The 21,393-nt window shown below is 35.0% G+C and overlaps 1 protein-coding gene across 3 annotated transcripts in view; it reads left to right on the forward strand.

Moving 5' to 3' along the window:
• The window catches only part of LOC107663836 (RNA-binding motif, single-stranded-interacting protein 1-like), an 82,270-nt gene that overhangs the window by 18,939 nt on the left and 41,938 nt on the right, over positions 1-21,393 (forward strand). For 2 of the 3 annotated variants that reach the window (XM_016454187.1, XM_016454195.1), the window contains exon 2: positions 14,889-15,067. In XM_016454187.1, coding sequence (XP_016309673.1) covers positions 14,889-15,067 — 179 coding nt within the window. Of the gene's footprint in view, positions 1-1,046; positions 1,366-14,888; positions 15,068-21,393 lie in introns of those variants that run through there. The other variant, XM_016454203.1, reaches the window with a different exon arrangement.

A 21,393-nucleotide genomic window follows, 5' to 3' on the forward strand; every position in this document is an offset into this window, starting at 1 on the left:
TGCCCAGAGTGAAGATTTAGTCGCATATGCGAGTGATTTACTCGCAATGTAGAGGGTTGATATATATGTATGTGTGTGTGTGTGTGTGTGTGTGTGTGTGTTTGGTTATATATATATATATTACATGTCAATACGTTTTATCATTTTTCTTTTAATAAAAATAAAATTATAGTAAAATATAATAATATAATTTAATATAATAATTTGATATAATATAATATAATATTTTTTATCATTTATACACACATACATACATACATACATTATATATTAGATTAAATGTAGTGCAATATAAATATTTGTAAATAAATATAATTTAATAAAATCACTTTAATTCAAAATAAATGTGAAAAAGTAAAGCACTCCTAAGGTCATCTGTGTCTAATTGCCATGAAAATTCTGTCACAATGCAAAAAAGCTTTAATGCTCCTACAATACGCTTCATTTAATTAATGCAAAATATAATATAAGGTTAAGCTTGACCTGAACATGTTTTCATAAATTTCACCCTAACTACACAACCAGGTCTTCCAACCATAGAGGAGAGTCAGGTTACATACCAGCTCTTCCTGCAGTTAGATAACACCAAAAAGCTATAAATGGCCCTTTTTTGAAAATATATGTTTATTTCTTTGACATTGTTTTTTACGTCATTTACACTTGTTTTGGCTTCTCGTCCTAAACGCAGTGTTAAGTCAGTTTGTATAGCACATATGAAATTGTAAAACCACAAAACCTGATGGACTCACTCAGGAATGTGAAGTATGCGGGCCAAAGGAAACCAAGAGCAGCCAAAGGGGAGATGATGAAATGTAATATCCCCTCGCTTAAAAACCAGAGCATTGTGCACGTTACATAGTGCCTGTAAATGCATGCATGCATGCTTAACATGCAATATGCATTAGTATTTGAGCGAATAGTCTGTTTTGTGATGTTTTTGAGTGTTGTTTGTGTGTACGTCCCCCCTCTAAACAGAGCCCAGTGGTTTCTTCTATAGTGGGAGGTGTAGTTCTGTGGAGAAGTCACTGCAGATCAATGAACTGAGCGAAACAGACAGGCTGGGCAAGCCGACTACAGCGAGTGTCCGTGGGATATATGCTGCTCACCCTTCTGCAACACCTATTATTTCTCCCCCGCAACGATTCGGTCTTAAAGATACGTCAAAGTGAGACTCTATGACAGCGCTGCTCGCTCTCTATGGTTTATAGAGCCACAGATACAACTTTACCCTCCTGGATACACGAGAACGTACGAGATAAAAGCATTTGGTAGAAATTTATTCATCTGTCGGTGGATATTCGGTTGTTGAGGATGATTTTTGCAAATTCTGGCCACACAGTGAGGACGTTGCATAACCGTAAACAGGTAAAACCGTCTTTGACTTTAATTGTGGCCCTCATGGATATTTGTTGTCTAAATTGGAAGTCATAATTCAGAATGATCTGTGCTAATGTGTTTGTGGAAACTATTATTTGCACTTTCTTGTAATAATAACAGTAAATGGAACGTTCCAGTGATGATCGACGGATGAAAGACTACTTGTGTCCAAAAGCAGCACTTCCATGAAACTAATCCTTAAAGAATAGCTGTCATTGGTTCCCTTCCAATCAAATGCTCCCCTCCGATGGGTGTGTTTTTGTTGTGCTAGCGTTTCATTTTGTTGTGTTATGGCACCGGCACTCATTCAAATTTTATCACACCTTTCCCCCCTCCCGATCAAACCCGTCCCACCAGTTTAAAAATAGGCCTCTGTTTGATCAGGTTGTTACGAGTCTCATGCACGTCACTGCATTTTCCTCTGATGGGAAAATACATTCACAGCCCTGCCTCTCTGTTCTTCTGATGGAGTGTTCGGTTTCAGTGGTTAATCTACTTTACTGTGCTGTAATGGTCAAAAGTCACAGCGCTGAATTAATGCGCCCTCTCATATGACACTCTTCATTAAAGCCTTCTCTAATCTCACTCCATGCATGCATTTCACATGCGCTACCTGCAGAAACATTTGCTGGAAATGTTTTCATCCATCAGTTGCTGAGGATGATCTTTTTGAATGTTGCGTGAGAATGTTGCATAATCATACCCAGGTGAAAATCATATTTGACTTTAATTGTGGCCCTCATGGTTATTTGCTCTTTACAGTGTGGTAATGCAGTCTTTTGGTTGAAAGCTATAATCGAACGTGTCCAAGTCATATTTCAGTCTTATTTTTAGATTTTGCATTAAGAAAATTTTAATGAGAATGTACGATATAGAAACAGTTGGTGAAAGATTATTCATCCATCGGTTGTTGTGGATAATTTTTGCTAATTCTGGCAGCGCAGTGAGAACGTTGCATAATTGTAAACGGGTAAAAATCTTATTTGACTTTGCCTGTGGTTCTCATGGTTATTTGTGCAGTTATAAATCATGTAAAAGAACACATCAAGTTGTATTTCAGCCTTTTTTGCATATAGAAAATTACAGATTTTAATGATGAGAACATACAAGATGGAAACATTTGGTGGAAATTTATTCAACCGCCTGGATGATTTTTCCAAATTCTGGCCAAATAGTGAGAACGTTACATAATTGTAAACTGGTAAAAATCATCATTCCAAAGTCATTTTATTTTTAGATTGTGCATAAAGAAAACGACAAGTTGTAATGACGAGAACGTACAAGATTCATTCATATGTTATGGATGATTTTTTTTGCCAATTCTGGGCACACAGTGAGGATGTTGCATAATTGTAAACGGGTAAAAATCATAATTTGACTTTAATTGTGACCCCCATGGTTATATGTTTGGTTTTAAAGTCTTTCGCGTGAAACCTGTAAGCGAACATGCCAAAGTCACACTTCAGCCATATTTTTAGATTTTGCATAAAGAAAGTGACAAATTTTCATGACAATTATGCACATTTCCCTCTCAAATTCTCATTACTTTAATGCCAAAAAGCAATGACATTTATATTTGATGCTAGCATTTGTTTTTTCCCACAATAATGCATTAAAACATTAACATAGAATTTATATATCACACATAAGAATAATAGGAATTATAAAGGAGCTGCAAAGTAGTGTCTGCATTCAATGATTTTAATGCAGTATTTTTTTAATATGATTTTGGGGTCAGATATGACCTGCTGGTGTTTCCACGCGACTCTTTTACAGGTGACTCTGAGGTTGGTTTAGACGGGTTTAGGTGACCTTGTCATATCAGCGCATCATGATGGGATTAGATAGTGTCGCTGTTTCGACCTGCAGCATCTGCGAAAGCCTTGATGATCAGCGTGTTCCGAATGGCACGCTTATAGCGCGTCACCTAATGATGAAATTTGATTTATCAGCAGCATGCTAAGAGATTGACTTCTTGATAGAAGAGGAAGGCGAGGGGGGTGGAAGAGAAAGAGGAAGGGTTTGGTATAGAGAATTCTCAAGAGAATTATGCATATATTCATAGGACGTTTAGCAGCATCTCTCACAGGGTGAGGGCGTTTACTGGAAGTTCAGTGTATTTCCAGCACGGATATGATGGGCTGACTAGGTCTGCGGTGCTCTGATAAGAAGCCAGTCTCTCCCCGCAGAGCTGAATAGTCAAACAGATGCGAGATACAAACAGGCTTTGAGTTCCTGGGAAAAGCCCATTCCACTCTGGGAATGTATGGGTTTCAGTCGGGGCAGAGGGGAAACACTGGCTTCTCGTCCTCAAAGATGTTCTTTGTCCACTTGTAGGCCGTGTTTGTGCCTCATTTCCTGTTTGCACGGCTGTTTCTCCAATGCAAAGATCAGATGAGCTGTCTTGTTTTGTTTTTGAGGTCTGTCCTGAAGTCGAAAAACAGACTTGCTGTTTTCTTGGAAAGTGCATGTTGTTCAATATAATGAATGTTTATGCGTTTGAAATAAATGGAAATGTTGCACAGCTTTTGTTCTGATTGGAAAAATTCAACAAAATAATCTCATGTGGCATGAAGTGCAGTTTGGGATGTCCAAATGTGATGCCTTTAAACTATTCATTTTGTGAGCGTTTAAAGAGATTAGCACGCTTCAAGGACTTCCCGCTTGACCGGCAACGTGACTAACTGTGCCGTTTTCCAGCGTATCCTCTCAGAACACTTGACTAATAGCATTCATTGTGCTTTACAGGATGACGAGTTTATTTTCATCTAAAATAGAAATCAGGGGCGTTTTCTCCGAGGACAGGGAGGCAGTGACTTCTCAGAAAAAAATCGGATGAGAATGTGATCTCCAGAATGATGGAGGGAAATCATTAAGCACCCAGTACTATGCATTTATTAACGTTTATATTAACATACGGATTATTAAAACCAAGTCATGTCAAATGCTCCAAAAAAGAAACTACAATAATGCAGTAAAAAGTAGTACACGAATAAAGCAAAACCAATATTTCGATTTGCCTTCTTTAGCTCGTTATGTTCACATTAGCGTGAGAGAATGTAATTAGTGTGGTGTGAATGGAGGAATACAGGCTAAAAGTGACCGAATGTGCTTGTTACTGCATTCTTGTATTAAATTCTTTTGAAGCAATGCAAGAAGTGCATAAAAACTCGAAGAAATCTTGATTAACTTTGATCCTAGCAAACAGGGAATGTTCTCCGAATGTTCTAGCAAGGTTCTCTCAAAGTTATGAAGAAACGTTCTTAAGTAGCATGAATAGAATGTTTGTTCAAAGGTCTTTAATAATGTTCTCAAAAAATGAGCACAAATTGTTATTTATATATCATGAATGGAATGTTTTTTTCTAATCATTTGTGACCCTGGAGCACAAAACCAGTCATAAGGGTCAATTTTTTGAGATTTAAATAAGCTTTCCATTGATGTATGGTTTGTTAGGATAGGATAATATTTGTTCGAGATACAACTATTTGAAAATCTGGAATCTGATGGTGCAAAAAAAAATCTAAATATTGAGAAAATCGCCTTTAAAGTTGTCTAAATGAAGTTCTTAGCAAAGCATTTTACTAATCAAAAATGAAGTTTTAATATATTTACAGTAGGAAATTTACAAAATATCTTCATGGAACATGATCTTTACTTAATATCCTAATGATTTTTGGCATAAAAGAAAAATCGATAAGTTTGACCCATACAATGTATTTTTGGCTATTGCTACAAATATACCCCAGCGATTTAAGACTGGTTTTGTGCTGCAGGGTCACATTTTAGTTTTTGTGTTTTTTAAATGTTACTACTTGTTTCAGAACATTCCGAGAACGTTCAAAAGTAACATTAGCAGAATGATAGTGATGGAATGTTCCCTTATGTTAGTGCTGGGCGGTATGACCAAAAATTTATATCACTGTATTTTTCAAAATTATACCGGTTTCACGGTACATGACGGTATTTTTTTTTCATGCATGACCGGGTGTTAACCATATTTTCTACTGACTGAGAGAGGAAATACTGCAGTATATTGACTTAGAATGCCCTATTTTACTGTCATGATGAGTGAATATTGTCAAAATCACCACAGTGCAACAGTGAAAAGGGACCCCTTTCAAACAGTGTCGCGTTCCGAACGTTGTTTAAGCGACATGCTTGTATTGCGGTATTTTAAAAATTCATATCATAACAAAAATAAACACCGGTATTCGGTATGAACCGGTATACCGCCCAGCACTACCTTATGTTATGTGAAACGTTTTTAAAACATTAAAAAAAAGACATTTTCAGGAAACATTGCAGAAATGGCTTTCAGAAACAGCTGGGATGTAACTTAATCATGGATTAAAATGCATAGTATGGGTTGCTTTTTAAATGTGTAAAGTTGTTCCTTATGCCTTTAAACCAGAAGCCATGTCAAACCATGAGACTTTGCTGTCTAATTTCAGAAGTCACCACACATAACTGATAGAGGCCTTTATCACCCTGTTAAATGTTTAGTATCAGCACAGTGTTGGGGGAATCCATATCAAGGCAGATTTAGTGACCTTTAATAATCCACCGCTGCCTTTTTAAACTCAAGCTTGTCTTATTTATCCAGTTGTGTGTTCACGTCTTTACGCAGCTGCATTGGACAATAGCAGAAAGAGCAGCCAAAGGGTTTCCAGGCCATTTCAATAGGACATTGACTCTGTTCTGACCCATAAATACTGTCTTTGTTGTGTAGACCTTTAATGAAATTATATTTTGTTCAGCACTACTGGATTTCATGGAGCTCAGGTCTGTGGTTTTCAGCACCTGCCAATCTTGAGCATTTTCACTGCTGTCTCTGATTTTGTATGGGAATTAAAGCGATCGTTCAGGCTAAAATTAAAAGTAGTCATCACTTACTCTCCCTCATGTCCATCTAAACCTGTATGACTTTCTTTTTTGTGTGAAACATGACAGAAGAATGTCCATGCTTCTGTTTTCTATAATCATGAAAATGGATGGTGATTTATATTATCACACTCCTAAAAAAGACACACACACCAAAAAAATAAAAATAAAACATGGAAAAACTACAATAGTAGCTTATATAATGATGGGAAATATTACATTTCAGCTATCACATGACCTCAAAAAACTAAATGTTGCACATAAATCATACTTTTATCATGGAAGAAAGAAGATAATACAAAGTCTAAAGGGGTTAGAAGTGAGTAAATTATGATAATATTGTAATTTTGGGGTGAATTGTTCTTTTAAATGTGAGTCAAAGTAATAGATGTAAACAGCAATGCTCAGTGACAGCATAATATAAAATAATATTCATCTAAACAAACCCATGGCACTATTCCCAATATTTAATTTGACTTACACGCCTCATATGAAGTACAAACAATGTTAATATGATATTATATGAGTGTTGAACTCGATTTAGAGTCCTTTACTCTCAAATGAAAATCTTGTATTTGCATATAAATTGCATAAAGCAGAACATTTTTTAAAACTGGTTTGTGGAATGGCTTTCCTCCGCTAAGCCAAGTCATGTTACATGTTTATTTCTTTAGAAACTTGACTGAATTATGCACTCTAAAAAATGCTGGGTTGTTTCAACCCAATGTTGGGTCAAATATGGAAGCATTTTTTAGAGTGTATATACAATTTATTTTGAATCATAATGATACCTATATAACATGCAATGAATAATCATGCTAAGATTATTGTATATACCTCTTGCATCAAATATTGCCTCTATTTTATTGCACTAAATTTATTAGTGAGTTTAAATGGGTCTCAGGACTGCAGATAAAGACAGAAGTGGAAGATTAATGGCTGTAAAAAAGTTTCCAAAGATTACTGGAACTATAAATATACTATCTCAGTCGTTCTAATTTCAATTAATTCAGTGTGTTATGTGCCGTTTCTTTGTTATTATTTGTGAAATTTACTAGCAATTTCTGAGTGAAAACTCTTTCAAAGTAAATCCAACACCAGATTTTCAATGTACCTTCAGAACAAGGTTATGCCTTCAGATTAAGTCAAGTCAAGTCACCTTTATTTATATAGCGCTTTTAACAATACAGATTGTGTCAAAGCAACTGAACAGCATTAATTAGGAAAATAGTGTCTGAATTAGATCCTTGTTGATGGAAAGATGATGAGTCCATGTGACATGTGAAGTAATATCATGTGCACTACCATATAAAACAAATGGAATGTATTTTCACAATGAACTTTCTGTTAGTTTTATAGTGGTTCAGAAGTTGCGTAAAAGGCAGGATGGGAACACTGGAGGACAGTTTTCCTCTCTCTGGATCTCGCCCAGTGAACTGTGTCACTGCTGCATACCAGAGATTCCGAACGCTTCCTTCTCCTTGTTACTTCCACAAAAGAGGGGTAATCACAGTTGAACTGCTAGGGCACTTGAGACCTCCGCAGCTCAGAACATCTGTGTCCATACAAACAGGACGGAAGTGATGTCTTTACCACACAAGAACTCTTTTATAGCGCCAGCAAAGCATTGACCTCAACAGATCCGCAGCCCGTTCAGAAATTCCCGACGATTTTCAATGCCATTGGCCTCGCATTTTAGGTTTAAAGTCCCCATGAAATCAAAATTAAAGTTTTTTGGGTGTTAGTATCAATATGTTAGTCTTAAGGTTATCTATAAGGCAGTGTGCTCCAAAACAGTGACAAAATTCGCATTTAGAAGATATAAGCATGCAAAGCTTGCAGTTCCGTCCCTTCCGCCAAAACGGCTCAGCGATTTTTTTGACGTCACATCGTACTTCATCTTCTCATCAAATCTTCTGACCAATCAAATGCTCTCTAAAATCCGAAGCACCCGCCCCCTGCACTATAAATAGACGCTGAAGCACCAGCTGAGACCGGTCACTTGTTCACAGTGTAGTGTTTCCTGTAGGGTGAATGGCTCGAAGTGCACAATATAGGCGATAGGGAACGAAATATGCTTTCAATTGGTGCAAATGAGGTCTGGTTTCACATTGTTTCACGCGAACCGTGGCAGCGCACACAGTCTGATCCAGACTTTGGCTCCAGTCCAGAGACCCGATCGCATGGAGCGGATCATATGCGCGAGTCGGCATATATTAAAGGGGTCATATGATGTTGCTAAAAAGAACATTATTTTGTGTATTTGGTGTAATGAAATGTGTTTATGCGGTTTAAGGTTAAAAAACACATTATTTTCCACATACTGTACATTATTGTTTCTCCTCTACGCTTAAAAATAAAGGTGCTTCACGATGCCATAGAAGAACCTTTTTGTCTAAATGGTTCCATAAAGAACCTTTAACATATGAAGAACCTTTCTGTTTCACAAAAGGTTCTTTGTGGTGAAAGAAGGTTCTTCAGATTATAAAAAGGTAAGAAAGAGATGGTTCTTTAAAGAACCTTTGACTGGATGGTTCTTTGTAGAAAGGAAAAATTGGAATCGCATCATATGACCCCTTTAATAACTTTTACAACTACACAACCTCAGAATGATTATGACCACTATTTTGTTTTACGAGTTTCATATTGAATCTAGGGGGTAATCTATTAGACTGTGGCTGTCAAATGCGGCTTTACCGAGCTCAACGGCTCTGACCCGTGCAGATCTTCTTTATGCACCAAGAGCCTGTAACACTCCAAAGAGAAAGGAAAAATTGGAATCGCATCATATGACCCCTTTAATAACTTTTACAACTACACAACCTCAGAATGATTATGACCACTATTTTGTTTTACGAGTTTCATATTGAATCTAGGGGGTAATCTATTAGACTGTGGCTGTCAAATGCGGCTTTATGGCTCTGGCCCGAGCAGATATAAACAAAATGCTATTGGCTATTTTAAAAAGGGCAGCATATCGAGCAGCCCCGCCCTCTCTTCCTGTTTCAGTTGAAATTACATCACCACATAGAATAATGCTGCGTTTCGAGTCACTTCAGGGGACCTTTAAGCTGTTCTGATTAGACAAAATTTTGGTATGGATCGGCGTGACATTTGCTTGATGTTTGTAGCAGTGGAGCTTGGGTGTTTCCATTTGAGAAATCCATCCAAAATAGTCATTGTACAATTTATCAGACTCTTTCATACCTGACAGAGCTCGAGTATTTTGTGTTGACTTTTTTTTTTAGTTGGTTCATATTCCTTCTCTTTTGCTCTGAGAAATTTTGCATGTGTACAAAACATGCATGATACACCACAACTCTTTTTTTTTTATTTTTTTTTTTACTACTACTATGACCAAATAAGAAATCAATCCAAAGTTTCAGTTCTCACTGTACAATGATTAATCGGACTCTTTCATACCTGATAGGGCTTATATATTTTGTGTTGACTTTTGTTTTAGTTCATATTCCTTCCTTTTTGCTAAGAGCAAATGCTGGATATTGCATGTGTGTGAAACGTGTGATAAACCACAACACTTTCCCCTACTATTATGACCAAAAATAAATATCTGTGAGAAATCAGTCCAAAGTTCCCGTTCTCACTGCACTGATAAAAATGATTTTGTGGTGAAGTAAATACTACATAAAAACAAATGTAATTTCTACATTAAATAATTTAGTTCAGGCAAGAATTAAAAAAATAAAGTAAATTATATATTACTACTCAATTTAAGCTTGTAGAAATTAAAGTTTGAAATTATAAGCATATTTTACTTGGAATTGTTTGTTATGTTTAGAAGGATTCTTTAAGTAAATATCAAAGTTATGATCTTGTTTTTTCCCATCATGCACTGAGGCATGAATAATTAAAAAGGTTAACATTTTCACTGTTTTCAAGTTGTATTTACACTTTTTCAAAACAGTAAGGTTTAGTAACTTACTGTTTTGTGATATCTGGAGTTAATTTTCTACTCAAAATGACCCATTTATACTCAAAGACTGTCCACTGATTGTTACCATCATTGTGTATGGTGTACCAAGTATTGAGGTCTTTGTGTTCATTTGGGTAATAATTATATTGAGTGGACATATTATCTTCAAAGGATAACAAGCTGTCTACTTGCTTACTTACATGTTTGGAAGTGAACCACATGCTTTAATAGCATGGTTGTTTTCCAGTGCTACATTGTTTGAGTAAATTTTATAAACTGTAACTGAGGGAAATGTACTTGAGCATTTCATATTTAACAAAATAATTAAGTAGAAATTACTCATCAAACTCTAGCTGGCCATGTGAAATTTACTTATTTCCTTTGCTAATTTTACTTAACTTAGTTAAGTAGATTTTACCTAATTCAATACTTAAATTTTATTTAAAATGTATGTGTGCAAAAACTTGCAAAATAAAAATTAAGTAAATCTACTTATTGTTTTTTTTTTTCAGTGTGTGCAACAGTTTATCAGTGTTTCATTTTTGAGTATTTTGTACAGTAGGGTTTTGTTTTACTTCCCTTTCGCTCAGAGAATTGATGGACTTTGCATGTTTAAAAACATGCATGACAACCACAACACTTTCACCACTATTATGACTAAAAATATCATTATTGCATCCATGAGAACCAAAAAATGCAAATGCAAAAGTATATGGCATCCTGTTTGTGTTCTTTTTTAGACTGTGGTAAAATAAAAGACTCTAATTGGAGTATCACTCATTTAAATTTGTTTTCTTAAAGCTTTAATGTTACAGTCTTTAGAGTTGCATTGACAGTCTTTGGTTTTAATTTCTAGATCCATTAAATCTCAACAAATCGATTCAAAAATATCTTTATTGCATCCGTGAGAACCAAAAAAATGCAAATGCAAAAGTATATGGCTTTTGGTGAAATCGAAGATTTCAGTGAAAAAAATCACTCAAGGAATTTTCTTAAAATAACATTTAATATTACAGTTGCATTGATGGTCTCAGGTTTTAATTTCTAGATCTGTGAAATATCAACAAATCTTTTCAAATTTTGCAAGCTGTTTCCAAAGGTAATACTTTTTTCACTATATCAAGCTTGTCTTTTGCAACTTGACTGTAGTACTTATAGACTTTTGTAGACTTTATTTTGAATCATCAGAGTTGTACATTCACAGCAGCCGTGCTGTATTACATCACTTTCATCAAAAATAATCTTTCAGTATTGCATCAGTTTTATTAAAACTTCTGATTGAGAAAGACTCAAGTGGGTGATTTTAGGCTTTTTCTGGTGGTCGTCCCTTCAGAAAATGGTTATTATTATCAGTTCCTCATAGAGTTGCAGTTTGGTTCTTGTGGATGGAAAGGTGACATGTTCGTGGGACAAGTGAAAACGTGAAGTTCCTATGATATTCACAGCATTGGAATATCATGTAAAATAAAAGGAGTATATTTTTCTCAACAAATCCGTTTAAAATGTGCATAAAAGATATATCCAACAATGATGTTTGTTGGATGATGTCAATGTTCAATGATGTCTCAAACGAAGAGAAAATCGTTTTTAAAGGTTTTACCTCTAATGTGAAATACTGAGAATATTTTGATTTCATAACACACAAGTCCTTGAGGCATATTTGTTTCCCGTGAGAAATGAGACTTCTTTCTGAAATTGTAAGTCTCTAGCTCAAACGGTGTAGCGTTTTGCAAAATTCAACCCATCCCAAAATGACATAAAATGCAGATAGGCTCTTTGTGCATGCAAATTAGAATGAGTTTTTACCATATGTATAATGATTGATCTTCTTGAAGTTGTTGCAGATCTACCTATGTTCAATTCTATAAAACAAGCAGGATTCACCTGCATTGAGATAAAACGAATGGATTTAGGTCTGTTGCATATCAAGCTCGTCTTAAGAACAAAGCTTTAACAAAAGGGTTCAGCACATAGAAATGTTCAGCGCTCACCCCTCGGCCTCCCGTGCCGCATTCACTTCCTTTAGATTCCCGAAGCGTCCTCTCCGTCAGCCGTGCTCCTAGGTCAGAGCTTCTGGCCCCTGTGGACCCACTTTATGCTGACAACTGCTTTCTGAAGAAGAAGAGACTGCACTGCAGATATGGATCACAGCGCTGCCAGATACTCATCCTCGCACTGACAAACACGAGCAGTGTAGCATCAGAGCTGAGGAGGTTCAGGAAACAGATCCTGTACACTATAGGGGTGGAGGGAAAGATCGTACATTAACTTGCCAAAGATTTGTATGCATGCACTGTTGCTGAAAATTTGAAATCCAGCTGCGAGGGGCCTAAAAATGCTTTTATTGTTTTGTTTTCTGTATAAGTTCTCAGATAAAGCTTGTGCATGGTGTTTGTTTTTGCAGATTTTTTGAAGGGTTGTAGAATTTGTAAAAGCAACACTTATTTGTAATGATGCATTGAAATAATTTTTTTACCAGAACCAAAATTGCCATTTTCATTCGGCCAAAAACTGAAACGCAAAGGGTGTTATTCATAAAATTAATTATTAATAATTATGGTTATTGAAAAGCATATGCAAAACGAAACGTACTCTGTTGGTGGGTCAGAACAGACATATTTTATATTTGACATGTTTTGCAATCTTTACAAAATGTGTGCATAAGATATCTTCCCTTGCCAAAGTTACCACTCTGCTTTCCTGTTTTGCTCACATTATTCTATTTTCTGCATAAGTCCTCAGATAAAGCTGATGTTTGGTGTTTGTTCTTGCTGATTAGATTTGGAGTTGCTCTTTGTTAGGGTTGTTAATTGGCCTAGACTGCTAACATTTTTACATTTCTACACTGAGTTTGCATTAAAATGTGCAGAAACGGTTTAAGAAGAAGGTTTGGCACTCTTGTTCATCTGATAACTCATAATCTCGTCTCATAATAGGGTGACCAGACGTCCCGGTTTACCTGGGACAATCCCAGTTTCACAAGGTGTGTCACCAGAGTCTCAGCGGTTCACTAGCAAATGTAAATGTGTCTCTTGTTATGCAGCTGGGCTCATGGGTGTGAAATTATGTTTTGGGAATCGTGTGGTTTTCAGTAATGATGACTAAAACACATTTGAGCTATTTTACACATTTTGTATTTGATTCTGTTCAAAATGTAGGAAATTGTTTATTAAAATTAAGAAGTATTTACTGAGAAAGTATTTTAAACACATTTAAGCTGTTTTATACATTTTGTGTTTGATTTTCTGCAAAATTTGGGGAGATATTTTTAAAACTGAATTTTAAGAAAAACATGTATGTTGTGATTTATATTATGATCTGTTCATAATTTGGGAAATATTTGTTAGATTGAGGCACGTTTGTCATTTGAATTTAAGTCAAAACACATTTATTGTGATTAATGTTTTGTAAAAAAAAAAAAGTTTGTTTAATAGAATTTCGAGCAAAACACATTGTGATTATATGCATTTAATTTACTGTAATTTAAAATGACTAAGTATTTTAACATCAAATAATTACACATTTCAGCTATTTTACACATTTCATTGTCTTGCGTTTGATTCTGTTCAATATGTAGGAAACTGTTTATTAAAATGAGGCATATTTTAAGCAAACATATATTGTGATTATATATCTTTAATTCATTGTGATGTAAAATTACTGATGAAGTAGGGCTGCACAATTATGAAAAAAATCATAACTGTTGATTACTCCCTTGAAATTGTAATTGTGATTATTAATTACGATTATCACAATTTAAACAAGCTGAAAACACTCTAACTGAAAAACTTTTATTGCTTTTCTATAGTACTAAGCCTCAAATGTCATATATACATTGGTTTGGCTTCTTCTTTAAATAATAAAAAAATGAAAAATATGCATGGTATTATAATGTTATATTAAAACTAAAATTAAAACAATGGGAAAACTCTTACGATAACATGGAGAACGAAAAAAACACATCTTATGCATACAGAATAACATAAGTGGACTTTAAACGATTAATTGCCGCTTTGAACGATTACGTAATTGTGGCATCCATAATTGTAATCACGATTAGAACTTCGATTAATTGTACAGCCCTATGATGAAGTATTTTAACATACATATTTCAGCTGTTGAAAAAAACATTTTATTTTGGATTTGATTTTCTGCAAAAGTTTGGGAAATGTTTATTAAAATTAGGCATATTTTCAAATTGGATTTCAATTAAAAAAACATGTATTTTGCATGCATTTCAATTGTTATGCATTTCAGCTATTTTACATATTTTGTTATTTTGTATTGGATTTTCATAATATTTGAGAAAATATTAAAATGAGGCATGTTTTTCATTGAATTTCAAGCAAAGCATATACTGTACGTTGTGATTTAGGTTATATTGCGATCTGTTTAAAATTTAAGGAAATGTTTAATAAATTGAGGCATGTATTTTCATTTAATTTTGAGCAAATACATATATTGTGATTTATATATTTAATATACTGTGATGTAAAATTGCTCATGATGGATCTTGGTCAAACGTCCCACTGTTACTGGTGAAGAGTCATCTGCTTTCTGGATTAGTAGTCTGTTTTTTTCTGTCCAGTATACTTACTTATGGCTTCTTTTACCAATGTTTACTTTTTGCTTCCCTGTTTGCTTTGACCTTGTTCCACTCTGACCGCAGTTTGTTCTGTGTCCTTCCCTCCAGCCTCCTGTTGGCCCCGCCTCCCACCCGATGGCTCCGCCCAGTCCTGGAACCAACAGCAGCACCAATCACAGCAGCAGCAGCAGCACAGCCGGCTGGGAGCAGCTCAGTAAAACGAACCTCTACATCCGTGGTTTACCACCAACCACCACCGACCATGACCTGGTCAAGCTCTGCCAGCCGTGAGTACCTCCTTATATTGGCCAAATATTAAGATTGAATACTGTCAGAAGGCCTCGCTTAAGAGTACCGAAATATATAAATAAATTAAAGGAACAGTTCACCCAAAAATAAAAATTTGCTGAAAATGTACTCACCCTCAGGCCATCCAAGATGTATATGAGTTTGTTTCTTCATCAGATTTGGAGAAATGTAGCATTACATCAGTGTCTCAGCAATGGATGCTCTGCAGTGAATGGGTGCCGTCAGAATGAGAGTCCAAACAGCTGATAAAATAAAAACATTACAATAATCCACAAGTGATCCACACCACTCCAGACCATTAATTAACATCTGGAGAAGCCAAAAACTTTTTGTTTGTAAGAAACCAATCCATTTAACTTTAAACCATTGCTTCTGGCTAAAAGACTCCATAATCCATAGTATTGGTTAATCCAGTGAAAAAGTCCATCTCCTGTTATCCTCTCACATCAAAATCCACCTACATATTTGTTTTGAACCATTCTGGCTTGTAAACGGTGCTTGATCTGTGCATATTTCTCTCCTGATTCAGAAGAGATGACTTTTTCACTGGAGAAAACATTATTATGGATTATGGACTCGTATTTTAGCCATAAGCAATGGTTTGAAGTGAAGTGAGTCTTACAAACATGCAGCTTTTCACTTATGGAATTTTGTGAATTACTTGTAGATTATTGTGATGTTTTTATCAGCTGTTTGGACTCTCATTCTGACGGCACCCATTCACTGCAGAGGATCCATTGGCGAGCAAGTGATATAACGATACATTTCTCCAAATCTGTTCTGATGAAGAAACAAACTCATCTTCATCTTGGGTGACCTGAGGGTGAGTACTTTTTCATTTTTGGTGAACTATCCCTTTAAGAAACCCTGCTTTGAGAGGTGTTAATGAAGAGTGTGGCCTCCAGCGCCCCGGTTTGTCTGGATGTGTCTCATTAAGCCCAGTGTCACTGCGAGACGGCGGCTCCTCGAAATGGAAATCGATTACTGTGGCCGTTGGATCAACAATCCAATCGTTGCTTACAGGGTCATAGTTGTAGTCGATTCTCAGTTCTTTCTGAAACAATGTGCAGTTATTGCTTGATGAATGCTTCAACATGTGGTTGAACGGCTCTGAGGTCAGTCTATCGATCAGAGACTGACTGTTCAAAAATGGAGGCACATTATTGAGTGTAGTTGCTTTGCTTGAGATCTGAGGACTGTTTCTCACTCAATGCAAGTTCAGCATCTGTGGCATGATGCGATTATCACAGAAAATCATTTTGACTCATTTTGGGGTGGTTTTTTTAAGGCAAAATTTGTGGTTACATTGAAGTAGTATAGACAATATAAGTCAATGGAGCAACACTTCCATTGTAAAAGCAGAAATCTGGAAGCTTGTGTTTGTTTGTTTGTTTGTTTGTTGTTGTATTAATGTTTATAAAATCTTATAATATACTGTATATTATTGTTTACATTTTGCAACAATACAAGCAATCAGGCAGTTGTATCCAAGTATATCCAAGTATATAAAGCAGTAGTGAATTATTCAGTGACAGCCTGTTTATTATTGGAGCTGTAAACTTGTAAATTATCTTTATGAAGTCGGACAGTTTTCTAAGTTGATGTTCTATCAATTATTGGTGTAATTCTTCAAGTTTGCACTATGTGCTTTTGATGTTAAAATTACAAGATTGGATAAAACTTTACACATTTTCATTGATTAACTCACACTATTCTCATGTTAACATGTATAAAATCTTATATCTACTTTTGAAACTGTGTATTTTCTCAGGATGCATGATATATCTAAATGATATTGGTTATCAGCTAATATGAAATATATATATATATATATATATATATATATTACATATATTGCCAAATATTTAACTGTGCATGTTAATTTCTCCTACTTTTATATTTAGATTACTTTCTAATGCTCTCTTAAAGTAAAAATAGTTTAATATTAAAATGTAGTTACAATAATAATTCAGTTAAGCTTTTAAATGTAATCTTTAGCAAATGTAAAAAATTATATTCATCCATAAATTCACTTGTAGCATCTAAACAATTCATTTTCAATGTTTTTATTTTTAATGTATTTACATTTATAAATGTATTTATTAATAGAATTTTAATAAGGGCCATTAATTTATTATAGGCCATCAGATAATGGGTTATTGGTTATCATTTAACATGAAAGATTGTTTTTAAAATACATCATTATCAGTCTATATTTTACATATATTGCCCAATATTTAATCGTGCATGCTAATTTCTCCCACTTTTATATTTAGATTACTATAGCCATCATCTGATGCTCACTTAAAGCAAATCTTTAAAAATACAGTTTAATTAAAAAACTTAGTTACATTAATAATTTAAAGTTACATTTAATCTTTAGCAAATATAAAAATAATATTGAATAGATTTTTTTCATACTAAAGTTGGAATGCATTAATTCACTTGTAGCATCTAAAACAATTTATTTTCAATGTTGTATTTTCAATTTATTTACATTTATAAATGTGTTTATTTATAGAATTTCAATATGCGCCATTTAGGCATGGGACGATAACCGGTTTCAAGGTATACCGCGGTTTGGAAAAGTCACGGTTTCAAAACCACAAAATTTTCCCGTTATACCGTTCCTGCGGTATGCGCAGTTTTTTTTACGTGTCGTCAAAGACGGAAAGTGCAGGACTCCCTCAGTTGTGTGCAGCGAAGAGCGTAACGAGTCACACGACCCCTCCCCCTCCGGTCGGTGCGAGCGGTCAGAGTCACCTGGATGGCCGAAGGTGATGAATCCCTGGAACTTTTTCCCCCGTCGAAAAAGACGAAGTCTGTAGTATGGGAATTTTTCGGGTAACGTAGACTAACCATGTTCCGTACACAACGATGTTCCGTTCAGATGACGTTTTAGCGCCAATCGCTAAATAAATACTTCCAGGTTGAACATAAACTATATATCTGTGTCATCTTCGGTTTTCTCCCTCTTTCACCCCCGATCAAGACAGAGACCCACCCGCCGTTTGTTTCAGTGTTGAAATAAATACTATTTGGCTTGCTACCGAGGCAGATAACATGGCTAATTAGTGTGAATTTGTCCATTCAAACACAATACTTCACAGAGAGCTTAATATTTGCACGCGTTCTGAGATGCGGGTTCACGCGCATCGGATGAGCGACCACACAGATCTTCTCACTGCGCGCGCGAGTTCACGTCTTCTGGCTCTTTAATATTTAAACTGGCAAGGCTTAAATGAGTTTAGTTCAAACCGATAGCAACGTGTGCTGTTCAGGTCTCACCTGCGCTATCAACACGTGATGACGGCATAAATGACAGTTATTCCAACATACAGCACTCGCATTGAACAAAGAGTGACTGGTTTGTCCACATTGTTTTTTTCTCTCATCGCTCTTGTTGTAATGTATTGGGAAGCCAGAATTTGTATCCATCAACAGAAAAATGCTTTAGCCGAACTCTAACAAACCATATTACAGATGCATTGTCAGATTTTAGTTGAACCGCGGTTCTAGTGCATGCCGAACCATGTGTGGAGAACGGTACGGTTCAATTTTTTACCGAGAACCGTTGCACCCCTAATATGTACACATCCTCGTAACTCACCGCTCCAAACCATAGCTCCAAACTTAATCCGGGAAAGGTGAACATTCCTGCATCATAGCTTGGACTGAAAGATGAATGTGTAGAAAGCGAGCATGTCTCCAAAAACCTTGTTGAGCTGCAGGTTTAATGACTGCACTTTTTATTAAATTTTTTTCTTTTTTTTTTTTCTTACAGAAATTATGTTTTGATTATATTTTTGATTATTGAGCTGCAGGTTTAGGCTCACTTAAGTGACTGCATTTTTTCATTTATAGGGATTTTTTTTTTTTTTTTTTTTACAGAAAATAATTTATGTTCTGATTATTGAGCTGCAGGTTTAGGCTCACTGAAGTGACTGCATTTAATTAAGAAGAATTTAATTATTTATTCTAATTATTTAGCTTGACATGTTTACTGTTCCAAAATGTTCTATATGTTTCTTAAAAATAAAATGTGTTCAGTGGGGAAAAAAGTAGTTTTTTTTACCCAGACATTTAAAAATAACACATTTTAGATCTGTAATCGCAATACCGTGAAACCGTGATATTTTTTTTATCTAAGGTTATCATACCGTCAGAATCTCATACCTGCCCATGGCGCCATTAATTGATTATTGGTCATGATATGATAATTATTGACTGATTTTTATCAGCCAGAATTTGAGTATCTGTGCATCCTTTTGTGCTCTTCCATAAGTGCATTAATGCTGTTTTATGAACTAAAGGATTATGCAACAAATAATTATGCCACAAATGCTCCTTACTGTCCTTCACATTGACTGAACCTGAATCATTTGGCACATGCAGGATTTTCTAGGAGTATCTGGGGCGGTGTTGGATGAAGAAAGCACCACTGGCCGCTCTTTAGTCTTAGTATTATAATTTCACTCAGCCTGGCACTGCGGCTCAATGAACTCTCATATTTCGGTCATTGTGTGTCAAGGGGGCTGCAGGGTGACTTTCCCCTCTAAGAGGTCTGGGATGAATGCCATCAATAAAAGATGAGGCATATGCTGTGTCGCTTTGAGTCTATTGGATGATTTGAAGTGATTTTCGAGCAGAATCACAGGACCGGTCCTCAGAGGACTCCTGTGAGTGAAGGCGCTGAGTAGATTGACAGATAGACCATACTGCACTGCTGCAGACAGAAATGACACTTAAGAACAGAACAATCCAATGTGAGAAAGAACATGGTGCTGTGAGTCTGAGTTAGGGTGGGTGGGATGACCAAACGCTATGAGTAACTGTGTATCACGGTAGCTAGTCATGCTTGCTGAATGTTTAATGCAAAAATCTTATATAAATATTAATAAAAAATAAAATGATTAAATTAATAAATTCAATTGACTATCCTACAAAGTCATTTGTGAATTATTCAGAAAAAAGATTAAATATTCATTATATATTAAATAATAAAATAATATCTAAATTTAAAAAAAAAAACTTTTTGTAGGATCTTTTTTTTTCAGTTGTGTTAAATTAAATAATTTACAAATGAAATGTGCTTCATCTCATTTCATTGTTTTTTCATTTTTAATATTTTTATTTGTATTTTGGTTGGATTTGAAGTCTGAGATTAGTGCAAAAGCAGCTTTGCGTTATGAAACAATAGAGTTAAAAACCAAATAGTCAATTTTATAATTTGCAAATGAAAGATACTTTGTCTCATTTGATTCTTTTCAGTTTTATTGGAATTTTGATTGGATTTGAAGTCTGAAATAAGTCCATAAAGAGCATTACATTATTAAACAGTTGAGTAAAAAAAAAAAAAAAAAAGCAAATACTCAGTTATATAATTTACAAATGAAAAGTGAATTTAGTTTTATTTGGATTTTGATTGGATTTGAAGACTGAAATTAGTGCAAAAACTGCTTAGGTTATAAGGCAACTGAATAAAAAACAAATACTCAATTTTGTAATTTACAAATGAAACTTAATCCGTGTATCATTCTTTCATTCGTTTTTTTATTTAATATTGAAAGTAGAAAAATGAGAAAACGGCTCCGGAAGAATTCAGCTTAAATTTTCGTTTTTCGTTCAGGGGTAGAAAAATGAATAAACAGCTTGAATATTCGATTTCTACACGTGGGCGGGAATTAAATGCCCCTTTCTGCTGATTGGTCAGCTGAAGATCAAATCAGGCCGTCATCAGTTCTTCCGCAGTATCACGCAGCAGAATAATAGTCCCCCGCTGCTGCAGTTGTACGGATTCTTAATGCATTCATTGCAACTACATTTCATCTTTTTTCATCAAACAAACAGACTAATGAATAGCTCGACACAACTCGTACCGGGGCAGAGTCTAGACTAGGTTCTTAAAGTGATAGGGGGTCCACGAAATAATTAGCTATAGCCTATTTCCAGACTGTAAAGTCGCTTTTTTTAATCATGATACATAGACCTACTGTGATTTATTCCAAAGTGACTTATATGATGCATTTAACGTCAAATAATCTAAATGAAGCCTTTGTAGCATTACAATATACATTTTACTAGTGCTGTCAAATGATTAATTGCGATTAATCACATCCAAAATAAACAAAATAAAAGACATAATATATCAGTGTGTACTGTGTATATTTATATATGTGTATATAAATTAATAACGTAATAGTTACATTATTAATTATATTAATTATTAAATTATATACAGGTGCATCTCAATAAATTAGAATGTCATGGAAAAGTTCATTTATTTCAGTAATTCAACTCAAAT

Source organism: Sinocyclocheilus anshuiensis, unplaced genomic scaffold, assembly GCF_001515605.1.
Source record: "Sinocyclocheilus anshuiensis isolate Anshui unplaced genomic scaffold, SAMN03320099.WGS_v1.1 scaffold81, whole genome shotgun sequence".
Taxonomy (NCBI): Eukaryota; Metazoa; Chordata; class Actinopteri; order Cypriniformes; family Cyprinidae; genus Sinocyclocheilus; species Sinocyclocheilus anshuiensis.